The 14,105-nt window shown below is 50.5% G+C and overlaps 1 protein-coding gene across 14 annotated transcripts in view; it reads right to left on the reverse strand.

Moving 5' to 3' along the window:
* Nucleotides 1-14,105, reverse strand: part of PACSIN2 (protein kinase C and casein kinase substrate in neurons 2) — a 111,687-nt gene that overhangs the window by 27,545 nt on the left and 70,037 nt on the right. For 12 of the 14 annotated variants that reach the window (XR_014081595.1, XR_014081594.1, XR_014081596.1 and 9 more), the window contains one exon: nt 6,303-6,440. Coding sequence is in view for 8 of the 14 variants with exons in the window: in XM_081587813.1 (XP_081443939.1) it covers nt 6,303-6,362 (60 nt within the window). In the remaining 6 variants the exon portion in view is untranslated. Of the gene's footprint in view, nt 1-6,302; nt 6,441-12,281; nt 12,530-14,105 lie in introns of those variants that run through there. The other 2 variants (XR_014081599.1, XM_081587809.1) reach the window with 1 other exon arrangement.

The following is a 14,105-nucleotide window of genomic DNA, read 5'->3' on the forward strand; positions in this document are numbered from 1 at the left end:
AACAATGGTGTTTAGACAGAGGAGGTACAAGCCTGCAGTGAGTGGAGGAAAGACCACCTGATTTGTCTGCCTTCACCTGTCTCCACAGGCGTAGACGTTCACGCATGAAGAGGTGACACATTAGGACCCGTCGGGCTCGGGAGTCATCTGGCCCCTGGCCCCACAGACGCTATCTCTAGTCCTCACGACCTCCCTGGGAAGCAGGGATTAGCAACGCCGTGTTCTTCCCAGGATTCTGAGTGGGTCATATCTCTCCTCTGAGCCCTCAGGGTTACACAGCAATGAATGTTGGCGCCAGGGCTGAACCCAGACAGCGGGCGACTTCACGCCAAAGCAGAAGCATTTGAGTATGTGGCATTTCTGCAAACAAACATGTCTCTTCTTGCTCCCAGGAGGCTGCAACCAGAGACAGGAGAGCATTCTAGAAAGCAGGGGCTTGAGCCCCCTGCTGGCACAATCCCCACCCGGGCCTCAGTTTCCCCACCTGTAAAGTGGAGCTCACAATTGCAGAGGCAGTGGTGAGGGCTGAGAGCACCCACAGAAAGCAGAGCAGGGGCCTGGCACAGAGCAAGTATGCAACAAGTGCCAGCCCCTATCACTGGTTTTCATTTCTAAACTCCTCATCCCGGGTTAGAACTCACACAGAGAGTACATAGATCAGAAGCACATAGCTCACGTACACATAGCTTGATGACTTAGCAGTGTGCACACACCCAGGTGTGGGGTACAGGGGGTGGCAAAAATCACTGCTCAGTGTGGCTGGAGCCCGGGCCAGAGGTCCTGGCATCTGGCAGCTCCCAGCACATGCTCAAGTTCTAGCCACACAAAAATCATGGTTTCATTTTGAAGGCAATGCAGAAAAGTGAAGCTTCCCACGCAGGGCAGGAATCACGCAGGGTTGCTTTTCTGATGGGCTGCCCTGGCTGCAGGGTAGACAACAGGTGGAATACCTGGTGGTATGGGGAGGCTGGTGCCCTAAGCCTTGGTCATGGCTCACGAGATACCAGGGCTTGCTTGTAAGAATGAATCGATGGATCTATTTGGAAACTGTAGTGAGATAAAGGCAAGCCACCAGCCTGCTGGGAGCTCTGTCTGAGCACTGTGGGATGAGGAGGAGGACGACACAACTACAGCAGGGCTGCTGTGCAGGGCGGGCCCCCAGATCTGTGTGTGTGGGTGGGGGGCAGGCAGAGGACGCGTGGAAGGACCACCGCTGCCCAGAGGCAAGGTGACGGTCACTTTCACCCCCTCCTGCTTCCACTCACTGCACCCACGCTGCCGCCCAGGACTGCCCGCCACGACGAATGTTGGCTCCGGGATCCCAAGACTGTGCACTCATTTTGGGACCGCAGGACTCAGCCCAGGGCCTGGATTGTGGTAGATGCAAAATCAGGCTTTATGGAATCCATGAAACTGGGGCAGCAGCATCTTCTAAATGTTACTTACAAAACTGGTCTCGAAGGATGGGAACAGGGCATCCCATGCCACATGGATGGCTTTCCAGACAAAACCCTGATGCCCGAGGAGATGTTCTCATGTGCTGTGCCAAGTCCACAGTGCTCAAGTCTGAGAGGAACTGCAGAGGGAACCTTCTCTGAAGCAGACGGCAAATACTAGTCATGTGCCAACTCTTCGGGGCTAACATTCTACAGCAAGACGTTTATGTCCTCTTCATCTCCACATACTCTCCTCCAAGGCTCCCTGTGCCCATGGAGAATGCTCACAGGCCAGCCCCAGCCTGGCGTCATCCGGGGAGGCCTGAGCTCTAATGGCACCACTGCTAACAGCTGAACAGGGCTCCTCCTCAGGGATGTGAGCCAGACGCAGGGCCCGGACCCAGAAATCAGCAGTCTGCCCTCCCAGCCTGGCCCTCAGGAGCCCTCAGAGACTGAGGCAGAAGCCCTCAGGCCTGCTGGGCCCAAACCCACTGTCGTGTTCTCAGAACCTGCCAGGGCAGAGGGCGGCCAGGCTTCCCCGGTGGCACTGGGAAAGCGCTATGGCCTGCAGCCTCGGCTCTCTCTGTGCCCCAGCCTCCAGAGCCCAAGAGGAGACCCAGAGGCAGGGCCTAGAAATGGAGATGTGGGGTTGCGCCCACAGGCTCCCTGAGTGAGCTAGAGGACTTTCCAGAAGCAACCGAGCCACCCACGCCCCACTGGGAAGCCTGTGGGCAGGATGGGCCAGGCTCCAACATCAGCCAGTTGGCGGCTAAAGGAGTCACCCTTTTGGGGAACCACCTCCACCCAGCCTCAACCTATCTGCGCCCACATGACTGCTCAGGCCCAAAACAGGCCCTTGGCTCCAAAGAGGTCAAGACCCTCAGCCTCTGCAGGACCATGCTTACTGTAATCTCCAGACGCTGCTCCGGCCTAGAATGCTGTCCTTCCTCCAGCTCCCAGCCCCATCTGCCCTACACATCTTCTCTGCTGAGGCCAGCAGCATGCCCCTCTCTGAACGCCATGACACTGAGGGTAGAGCTGCATTGTGGCCTCACTGCCCTCGCTCTCTGGGGAGGCCACCGTCCTTTCTCATCCAGCTGCTCCATTGTGGGGATCAGCTCCCCACCCTCCTTGCTTCTGAATCATTTCCTACTGTATTGCAGTGTTGGGGATACAGAAAGTGTCCCCTCCAAATACCCACTAACTACTTCTGGCTGATATGTCCCTGTGAGTAATCCCTCCTCCTCCCAAGAGCACTCCTTGTTTATTCGTTCATCTGGCGAACATCTGAGTGCTTAGTCAGCACCAACTCTGCCCATCTTCCATGCCACCTTTCCTGCCCCCTCTTTCAGGGGGAGCCCCACTGCCCCCCGTGCACCCCAGCCAATTCTATAGCGCCTCACATGATGACCCGTGTGTCTCCTGCCTCAGGGAGCTTACTTCCAAATGTCACAGCCACAGGTTCCTGCAGGGCAGGGCCATGTCTCTCCTGTGAGGGCGCACAGCCAGCATGCAGAAGAAGCCAGCATGACCCACTTCAGTTAGCACCTTGTGGTGGAAAGGGGTAAAATTAGGCACAAAAGACCTTCTACCTTGAGACTTGAATGCTTTCCTTAGATTTGTACAACAGCCCTGTGGGGTCACACCAGTGAGAAGTGACCTTCCACGGGAAAGAGGGACCTTGCCTGCAGCCTGGAGAATGTGCAGCTGGCAGTGTGCACTTGGGTCGCTCAGAGCTGGTTCAGCTGAGCAATCACACCTCCACTCGGGGCACGACCATCAAGTGGGCGGGGGGGAGAGGCACTTCTGATCTGTACGAGCTGAAGAGCAGTGTCAGGGACAGCACCACCAGATGAGCAGAGCCTGTCTAGAAAACAAACCCATTTGCCTTTGTATCCTTCGGACGAGAGATGTGCTTGTCCACTGACATCACAGTTAAGGATTTAACAGGGAGCCTAGGGGTTTACATCAGTGACAGGGCTTGTTCAAGCCACTTGACTTAATATATGCTGACAATACACACTGTAACTTTCACCTACATTTTATTTTTTTAACAAGCAGCTGAAGACTTCTGTAATAGAACTAGCTACTCAATTTTTCTACAGCAGTTTCTGACATCAACTGGGTAATTAAGACAGTGCTGACCAACTCACCCCACAGGAAGAGATTATACGTTTTGTGTGTGTGTGTGATGATCCCCACCCCCCGCATCAGAGGGACAGAGCTCCCAGGTGGCACCTGTCTTGATGCCTGACACCACTTTACATGTATTCATTCCCTAACTCGGGCTTCCCTGGTGGCTCAGCTGGTAACGAATCCACCTGCAATGCAGGAGACCAAGGTTCAATTCCTGGGGTTGGGAAGATCCAGTGGAGAAGGGAGCAGCTACCCACTCCAGTATTCTGGCCTGGAGAATTCCATGGACTGTATAATCCATGGGGTCACAAACAGTCAGACACGACTGAGCAGCTTTCACTTTTACCTTCATTCCCTAACTCTCACAATGCTAGGATGTGGCTACTGTTATTATCCCCATTTTACAGATTGGGAAACTTGAGGATAAGAAGAAGTAGTAACTTGCCTAAAGCCACACACACAGAGTAAATGACAAGGCAGGGAGGCACAACCAGGCCACTTGGTTCCCAAGCCTGTGTTTGAACCTGCCCCTGGGTTCTCCAGGTCCATTCCTCACGAGGCCTTTTGTGTGTGCTAGCTTCCCTGTACTGTCACTGCGCTCCAGGCAGGCGCTGATTGAGGCCAATGGCACTGTCGCCACGGTTACCAATCAGGAGGTTTCCCCATGACTGTAAAGGATTCTGCCCATACCTTCAGGTCAGCATTGAGACGGATGAGGATCTGCATTTCTAAAGGCCGGCTTCACAGGAGCTCACAGGGAGGCTCTGCAGTCAGCGCCAGGTCCCCGAGTGCTTCCATGATGCTGGCGAGGCCACAGGCTCTGGGGCCCAACCGTCTGTGAACCCAGACTTGCCTATGGGCCGTGCAGATCCTGAATCCCAGTCACGTCCTCGAGGCACCTCCACCTGCATCTCAGAACTGCCTGTTCTGATCCAGCTTCACCACCAATCCTCCTGCACGCTAGGAGAGTGCACCCGACCGTGCCAAGGGGCCACTGCTGCTGAGCGGCTGGGATGTGCCCACAACTCTGTTGCTGCCTTTGGTGAGGTGTTTTCCAGATCACATGCGCCTCTCTGGCTACCGAGACTGAGCTCCAGCCCGGATCCCCACCAGGAAGGCTGCCGAGGAGCAGGGACTCAGGCGGTCACACGTCCCAAGGGAACTCATGGGGCCCACCACACAGTAGGTGCTCAATAAACACTGACTTCTAATAAAATGAAGTAGTCAGCTAAAAGGCAATGATGACCTTTCCCCCAGTACACAGAGAAGAAAAGTGTTGAGAGAAGTTTGAGCTGGGCTCCTGTGATCACTTGTCTGTGTTAGACTGTAATATCGATAGTATTTGATGTCAGACAAAATTGCACACCTAATTAATCTAAGTTCACAGAACTTCTCCGTGCTTGTCTCCAGCAAACCGCAGGCTCCACCATGGGGCTCTGCAGCACTTGGGCCTTTTGTGTTAGGAAAGCATCACAGGGCTCCGATGTCACTATTCCTGTTTCATGGTGGCAGCCTCCCTTGAAGACCAGTACCATCATCCCTCTTAGAGCTGAAAACCCTGAAGCTCAGATCAGTCAAGCAACTTGCCCAAGGTCACACAGATGGCTAGTAATGGCACAGCTGGGATCAGAACCTGGAGCTTTCCAACTACAAAGCCAGTGCTCTTTCCACTAAGCCCACAGCTGCTGGGATGGTTCCAGGGGTTTTGACACATGTTTAGTTGCTAAGTCATGTCCAACTCTTTTGTGACCCCATGGACTGTAGCCCACCCAGTTTTCTCTGTCCATGGGATTTCCCAGGCAAGAACACTGGAGTGAGTTGTCATTTCGTTTTCCAGAGGATCTTCCCCACCCAGGGATCGAACCAGCATCTCCTGCATTGGAAGGCAGATTCTTTACCACTGAGCTACCTGGGAAGCCCAAGTAGCCACATAAACAAGACTTCATGGACTTCGTTTAATCCATCAGGTAAGAAGTAAGTGCCCCAGTGGCTCAGTGGTAAAGAATCTGCCTGCAATGCAGGAGATGTGGGTTTGATCCCTGGGTCAGGAAGATCCCCTGGAGAAGGAAATGGCAACCCACTCCAGTATTCTTGCCTGGAGAATCCCACGGACAGAGGAGCCTGGCGAGCCATGGGGTCGCAAAGAGTCAGACATGACTGAGCGACTAAACAACACAAAGAAACAAGTAGGACTCAGGAAGAATGACCTCCATTAAAAAACAAACAAAAAACTCAAGCCACAACATAGTCTGATTAGGAGAGGAATCCGCCACAGGCACAGACAGACAAGAAGATGCTCCAAGAAGCTCAAGGGCAGTTTGTTCAGCCTCCTGGCCACTTGTCTGCACTGTCCAACATGACGTCACATCACCACCAACCATTTTTCTACAAAACTCAAGAGTAACGCCACTTCTGAGGCCAAGCCTGGTAATGAGTGTATGTCATTTCAAGCCATAGCAGGGTTGAGCATGAAAAGGAAGCTGTGAGAATGGACAAACTGACAAGACCTTAATGAACACCTCTAACCTCTTCTGTTATCAAACTTTTCTAGCAAGGTAAGTTTACCATCCTCACAGAGAGCCAGGCCATACTCGCTGTCACTTAGATCGGAGGCCTGGCTGGTTCTGGTGTATGTTCACCGCATTGCCCCAGACGCAGTCAATAAAGAGGGCACGTCAGGCACCACTGGCTTGGTCTCTGCATTCATCCGGAAGAAACTATGGGCATTACCTCCCAGAAACTGTCGCTGGACACTTCGACTCCAACGGAATCATCGTAAGTGACAGACATCTCTCCAAAGGGTGAGGGAGCAGCAAGGAGTGCTTAAATTAGAGGTCCGCTTCAGATGCTCAAAATCTGTGGACACACCTATAAAACAAAAAACACAACATTGTAGGTTTTAAATTTCCAATGTAAAGAAGCAAGCTGTCTCCTTTTCACAACTTCCATTTCCATGACTGCCTTCAGTGCAACACAGTCCACAATGTCTCCTTCAGGTGGGAGAAAGTCAACACACTCCAAACTCGGCACTGACATACATGTGCGTGTTATATGTGTGGTGTGTATTTCACATTAACAAGCAAACCTTTGCAACATCTTACTGAAGACTTCAAAAAGCTTTCTGAAGAACAGTCTGCGTACTTAAATCAACAGGCTGAAAACCTTAACGCCTCATCCCTTGGAGAAAGGAGCAGAGACCCTGCGAGGAGAACAGGCAAAAGCAGGGTCACTGCATCTCTGGGCTCACCCTGTTCCAGCCTGTCCTATTCATCCCACACGACGAGGAGCTGGGGCAGAACATGAGTGGAAATAATCCACCTTTGACACCTGACTCCACTCTCCACTTCCCACCAGGCTTTGCTTGTGTTGGGGGCTGTTTCCCTCTTCCAATGACTGGCTCATCTCAGCCACTGCGGCCCTGGATTCAGACCAGTTTATTCTGACACAGCCCGTGTGAGGGTCAGCTAGGAGAAGTAAAGACAAACAAGCTAAAGTGATCGTCTCTGAGCAATGATTCAATGATCTAAATCCAAGTGAGGGCAACGGGGTGATTATTTCCCCTGCTAGAAGGAAGAAGTTGAAGGACCTCCGCTACGTTCACATGCAAAAATCACGCTGATGGAATGACCCATCCACAGCCCCATGAGATTCCCTGACTTCTTAGTGACAGAGTGAGACTCCAGCCTCCTTCACAGCACCCTGCATTCAGATCTCACAGCCAGAGATCTGAAATGCTCCTACCACAGTCAGGAGACAGCTGAGCCATGGGAGGGAGAAGGCAGAGTGATCTACACTGTTACACTTACAGGTGCAAGACTTTGTTCTAGGTACCTTCCCATGCTATCACACTTAATCCTGTGATTCCCTGTGAGACAGTCTAGAAGCACAGTAAGGAACACGAGCTGCTTGGGCTCCAATCCCAGACCTGCTACTCATTAGCCAGGTAACAGTGGGCAAGGTACCTAACCTCTCTGTGCCTCAAAGGCCTTATCTTGTAAACAAGAGACAATAATGTAACCCGTATCACAGAATCTCAGGCCAGGGCCCTGGTGCTGCATCTCACAGCATCCCCTTCCCGTGGGATCCCATGCTCTAAGTCAGAGCTCTCCTAGAAGCACCCCAGGCCACGACTGCAGCAGCAGAGAGTTTTCTAACCAGAGCAGCTGGTCTCTGTTTCAGGCTTCTCAGGGAATATCTGAGCTCTGGCTCAGGCAAGTCTCAAAGGGGCCAAATCAAGCCACTGGCTAAGCTGCCTGGCCAGCCCTGGGGAGCAGCTGCAAGTAGCAGGTGCAGGGGAGAGCGAGTGCCTGCTCTGGGCAGAGAAGCAACTTGACACCTGAAAAGTTCGTTTTCAGGAAGTCATTTTTTGCCTGGGTTCAATCCTGGCTTAGACACTAACAGAAGATCAGTTCTGCACAAGATTGATTAAGGGCCTGTGAAGTGCCAGTGTATTAAAAAGCAGAGACATCATTTGCTGACAAAGGTCCGTATAATAAAAGTTATGATTTTTCCAGTCGTCATGTATGGATGTGAGACTTGGACCATAAAGAAGGCTGAGTGTCAAAGAAGTGATATGTTCGAATTGTGGTGCTGGAGAAGACTCTTGAGAGTCCCTTGGACAGCAAGCAGATCAAAGGAGATCAATCCTAAAGGAAATCAACCCTGAATATTCATTGGAAGGACTGATGCTGAGGTTCCAATATTTTGGCCACTGGATGCCAAGAGCTGACTCAGTGGAAAAAACCCTGATGTTGGGAAAGATTGAAGGCGGGAGGAGAAGGGGGCGACAGAGGATGAGATGGTTGGATGGCATCACCAACTTGATGGACATGAGTTTGAGCAAGCTCCAGGAATTGGTGATAGACAGGGAAACCTGGCGTGCTGTGATCCATGGGGTCACAAGGAGTTGGACATGACTGAGCGACTGAACTGAGCTGACCTTGGACCTTATCTTCTCATCAAAAGTGTAGAAAAAACAAATTGAGACTTGAGAACAAGAAAATCCTAAGTGTAAAGATGTACAAATCATCGGCCCTTCTCCTCCCACTGCTGAAAAATACATCCGTGGTCCCCCTTGTGTAACCTGGGTACACAGCAGGCCCTCAGAAGATGATTGCTGAATACATTCCAAGAGACTTTCTTCAGGAATCCAGGCATGACTGAGGTGGGGGAAACAGTTCCCAGATCTCTGGGTTCTAGTGACTTCAGCTGCTGATGGATGTAAACACTGTGAGTCAGTACGTACTAAGTTGTTTTAGTCATGTCTGACTTTTTTCAACCCTATGGGCCATAGCTCGCCAGGCTCCTCTGTCCATGAGATTCTCCAGGCAAGGGTACTGGAGTGGGTGCCATGCCCTCCTCCAGGGATCTTCCTAACCCAGGGATTGAATCCGCATCTCTTATGTCTCTTAGCAGACGGGTTCTTTACCACTAGCACCACCTGGGAAGCCCCTAGTCAGAGCCATTCCTAAAACAGTGGTCAGAATCTCAAAGGTTAATGGAGGCTGCCAAGGGTGCCCTTGGTCCAACCTGGGAGCTGGCATAATTTCTCTCCTCCCATCTGGGCCTGATAAAAGATATCAGGTAAGCAATGGTACACATTACATAAGTACATTCAGCTCCCCCTTAATGCCCTTAATTTGTTCCAAGAAATAAAAACAGAACAGGTCATTAGGTCAAAAGGCTATTACTATAAAGCAAGAACATTTCCAGAAAAGGTGCGTGTAGCTTGCGCGTGCATGCTAAATCACTCAGTTGTGTTTCACTCTTTGCGATCCCATGGACTGTAACCTGCCAGGCTCCTCTATCCATGGGATTCTCCAGGCAAGAATACTAGAGTGGGTTGCCATGCCCTCCTCCAGGGGATCTTCCTGACCCAGGGATTGAACCCATGACTCATGTCTCCCACATTGGCAGGCAGGTTCTTTACCATTAGCACCTCATCTACCCTCAAAGTCGGCCTTGGAGAAGCCATCTCTAATCCTCTGTGACTTCAGAAGGCAGAGAAGAAGGGAGGCGTCCTCGCTGCTGCCCACACACAACACTAGCCTGGCCTGTGCTGCCCTGCAGGCCTGGCTGTGAGCACATGCTGGGTCTAGGGTTTGTTCCTCCCTCCTTATCCAGGGTGGGAGATTCTTCATAGATTAATGAAGTGACTACAATTTCTTCTAAGCCACTATGTGGCCAAGAGTGAGGGGAGAAGCATTCCTTCAGTAAGGAGTGGATTTCCCATTCCGATGTTTGAGAACTTACTACATGCCAGTCACTCTAAGTCCCACGGATGGAGCAATGCCCAGGACTGACACATCCCTGCATGCCCAGGCCTGGTATCCGAGTAGGGCAGACTGACACACAGTAAAGTAAAAACAGCTGCAAGTGTGAACAGGGCTAGAACAGAGATAAATGAGGTTCTAAAAGAGAGTGGAGGAAAGCTCTTGTGGAGGCAGAATGGTCATGCCTTTCTGCCGACCCAAGGTGGAGAGCTAGTGGGTGTGTAAAGGACAGGGGAGGGGCCTTTCCGGCAGAGGTGGCCCCTGGGAGCAAAGGTCCTATAGCAGCCCCAGCAGGGCAGGAGCCCTCAGGCTTGCCTGAGGCGGCACTGAGGATTCCGGGGAGGAATGGTCTCGCATGTGAGCTGCATGGTACCTCAGATCTTCTGCCTGCTAACTGACGAAAATTCAAGCCTCAAGTAGCTATAAGATATGCTACTGAAAACCAAGCACGCTTATGCGAGGTCTTCCACACCTGTCCTTACCTGCACTACCTCTCAACATGTGATATATCTGACAAAAAAGAAACACCTGCCTTTGATCCAACTAGTTCTAAAAGTTTTCCTACAGATAAATTCACCCAAAGGTCAAAAGTAGGTATTCACGGTGGTGCTGATTTTAATAGTAGAAGAATAAGATAGCAAAAGCCACCTCACCAGGCATCACGAATCAAAAGTGCTGATACAGCCCTGGAGTGGAACACAGGCAGCCAGAGGAGAGCGGGCAGGGGGCTGTGTGCACACTGTTCCTGCATACCAAGTGGAATCAGCTGTAACACCACAGATACAGTCTGATCCCACTGGTATTAAAACACAATTGGGGGACTTCCCTGGTGGTCCAGAGGTTAAAACTCCACACTCCCAATGCAGGAGGCCCAGGTTCAATCCCTGGTAAGGGAATTAGATCCCATATACCAGAACTAAGACCCAGCGCAGCCAATAAAACCCCCACACACAATCCAGTACCCACCAAAGTATGTCAATGTGCAGAAAGTCCCAGTGGGGTCTCAAACTTGTGGCAGTGGGGAGCAAACTTCCATATTTTACCTCATCACCTTCTAAACTATTTGAAACTTTTGACTATCACCACGTAATATTTTTAGGATACAAAAACCCATTAATGAAAACACCTTACTTTGTTTTGTCAGGGGCCTGTGCAGGAATGAAGGAGTGGCCCTCTGCACCACGTGACTAAACCACAGCTTCGAAAGAGGACCGACCAGCCCCTCTTGAAACCCCAACAGCTCTGCCGGCCGGACGCACCTCTCTGCTGCACGATCACAGTCATCTCCCAACGGTGTCCTGGTTTCCCCTGCCTTTCAGTTTACTCTCAACACAGCGACCCTTTCAAAACTCAAGTCAGAAGACCACAGAGCAGTCACTCAATAAAAACTTGCTGGATGGATTCAGGATGAGAAAAGTTGAAGTGAAAAGTCTGGGCAATTTTGATTCACACAGACTGAAGATCCACAGATGGGAAATAATTGGGGCATTTATGTGAAGATGTTTTGGCTCCAGTGGTTAGAATTCTTCTATAAACACTACTGCACACGTTAAACTAAACCGCAACTGGTTTAGCAACCGTAGTGGGGGCTGTGTGGCTCAGAGCCGGGCTGTCTACCACCAGCCACACAGGAAGCCCTTCTCCCGCTCAGCCCCGGGGGGCCGACCACCAGCAGGGCCCACAAGCTGCTGGGAACCCTCTGCCTCCAGCCTCAGTTCAGGCTCTCCCTGTATGTCCAGTCAGTTCCTCCTAAGAAAGGACGGGGTTGCCTGCTTTTCTTTAGCCCTCAAGCCACCTCCCACACAGGGGCTGCTCAGAGAGTAAGACCTGAGGTAATACACTGCTTTACACAACCGATAAAGCAGGAACACTTTTTTTTTTAATGGCTCAAAAGTGCAGCACAGCCTATTTTGTTTCCAATGATTTCATCTGAAAAACTGAACATTCCTCAAAGGAAGAGATAGAGATCAGCAAATAAAGTGACTTATATCTCTGGAACATTGTGTAGTGCGCGTACCTCAACCATGGAAAACAGCTCCCTCTGAGGGAAACACACGTGGAGGCCACGGCTCGACAAGTCCCACACCCGGATGGGGTGGGCAGTGGAGAGTGGGCCAAACACACTCAGAAGTACTTCCAGAGATTAACAAGGCTGTCAGCCTCTCTCACAGACAGAGCTTGGTGTTACTGTGAAAACCACCTCCTGAAACTTGGGAGCATCTCATTTTGTCTAGTCAACACTACAGGGTCTCTTTCTCTGACAGAAAACAATCATGTTGGGTTAGGTGAGAGACAAACAAATTTTTCTAAACAGAGACACTATTCCCACTGTCAGACGTGGCACTGCTTTTGTGCAGCACAGCATCAGTTCCAAAGCAGGTGCGTTCCCACCTGGCTGTGATGACCTGGCTCCCAGAGCTTTGCTCATTCGACTCACCTTATACTGCTGAACCTGTGAGAGTTTCAAGTCCAAATGCCTCTTCCTTCGGCTACCGCAGGGCTGCCAAACCAATGAGGACTCCTCTCAGTGGGGCTCAGTTCCGCCAGCTGCATTCTCATTACTCAGCCCTTTCCTCTGTCATCTACAGTCTGTCTTTGCTGCAATCACAGCAAACAAGCCATCCTGTGGTTGGCTTTTTTCAGTTGCATAATGAGCATTTCCCCTGTTGTCTGTGCTGTCTCCCCGTTGCTCCTAACAGCTACATGACATCATGTCTTGGCCCACATCGCACCCGGCCCCCCGAGGAACCTTGGGGGTCTGGGTCTTTCCCAGTCAGCGCCAAGACTGGGGGAAGGTCACAGTACACATAGCTTCCCACTCTGTCCTGTTACTTCACTGGGGACTCTGGGCTCACACATTCTAACGATATTTGGTGAACCTCTCAAATGCAGTTTAAAAAGCAAGAGTTCGATCCAACATCCTCAATCTACTTGTATGGGGGAGATCACACACTCAAGAAAGATACTCTGAGAGGCACAGGAGAAAAAAATGACTCCAAAACACACCATGGCCTTTGGGGACTTACTTGTTTCACATGATGAATCTGAGGACATTTTAGAAGATGAAATAGCAGTGACAATATTACACATGAATAAGAAACAGAAAAAGGAAAAGAAAAGAATAAGTGCCTGTAAAAAGGAGACTTCAGCTGTAGGGGGGACAAGGGAGCCTCATCACAGCTTCTAATTTCTCCCTTGGTAAACACAGAGATCAGACTTCCTGGGGTTTTTTGTTTGATTTTAAAAGCTTCCAGTAAGCAAACATTTATGAGGGGCACTTCCCTGGTGGTCCAGTGGCTAAGACTCCAACTCCCAACGCCAGGGGCCTAGGTTCAATTCCCGATCAGGGAACTAGATTTCACACATCCCAACTAAAGACCCCGCATGCTGCAAGGAGGATCAGAGATGCCGTGTGCCACAATGAAGACCTGCCACAGCCGAACAGATAATTTTTTTTTAATTTGTGAAGCTTTACATTTGAAATTCCTTTGATGTACACATTTTCAGAATGTTCAGGACTCACTCCATTCAACCTTTCCCAGACACAGCTATCCACAACTGGATATCCTGGGGTGGGCTGATGTCACCTAGAGGGAGGCTGTCAATGCCTGCACACAATTCCCCCTAACAGGCAGCAATGGGACTGGTTCATCTGTCTGGTTTAGGGTATCACTGGGTATACATTGCCAGGAATGCCAATTTTTAAACAAAAATACACATTAGATATTCATATACCTCAAATAAACAAACCCAATAAAGCTACACTGATCGTATGTAATTTTTGATGATTCAGAAATCATTTTTCACTCTTATGAAGGGCTCTCTCAGCCAAAATTTGGAAGACTCCCTTCAAATTTGCCACACAAACAGCTGTGGGACCTTGAGCATTTTCTCAACATCCCACTACCTTCAACTAAAGAGTGCGAGATGAAGCAAACTCTTAGATTTCTCTGAGTTTAAAATGTTTTAGAAGAGCCTCCTACTGGCATGAGATGATAAGAGAACTTGAGTGGACTCAAGCCAAGTCATCATAAGAGTAAGGTCATTTGCAATAACCTTCACTGCTAAGACTTTCCTGGTGGTCCGGCGGTTAAGACTCTTCACTTTCACTGCAAGGGGCTCAGGTTTGATTGATCCCTGGTTGGGGAACTGCTGCTGCTGCTAAGTCGCTTCAGTTGTGTCCGACTCTGTGCAACCCCATGGACGGCAGCTCACCAGGCTCCGCCGTCCCTAGGATTCTCCAGGCAAGAATACTGGAGTG

This window comes from Giraffa tippelskirchi, chromosome 4, assembly GCF_054371585.1.
Source record: "Giraffa tippelskirchi isolate mGirTip1 chromosome 4, T2T-mGirTip1v1.2.pri, whole genome shotgun sequence".
NCBI lineage: Eukaryota > Metazoa > Chordata > Mammalia > Artiodactyla > Giraffidae > Giraffa > Giraffa tippelskirchi.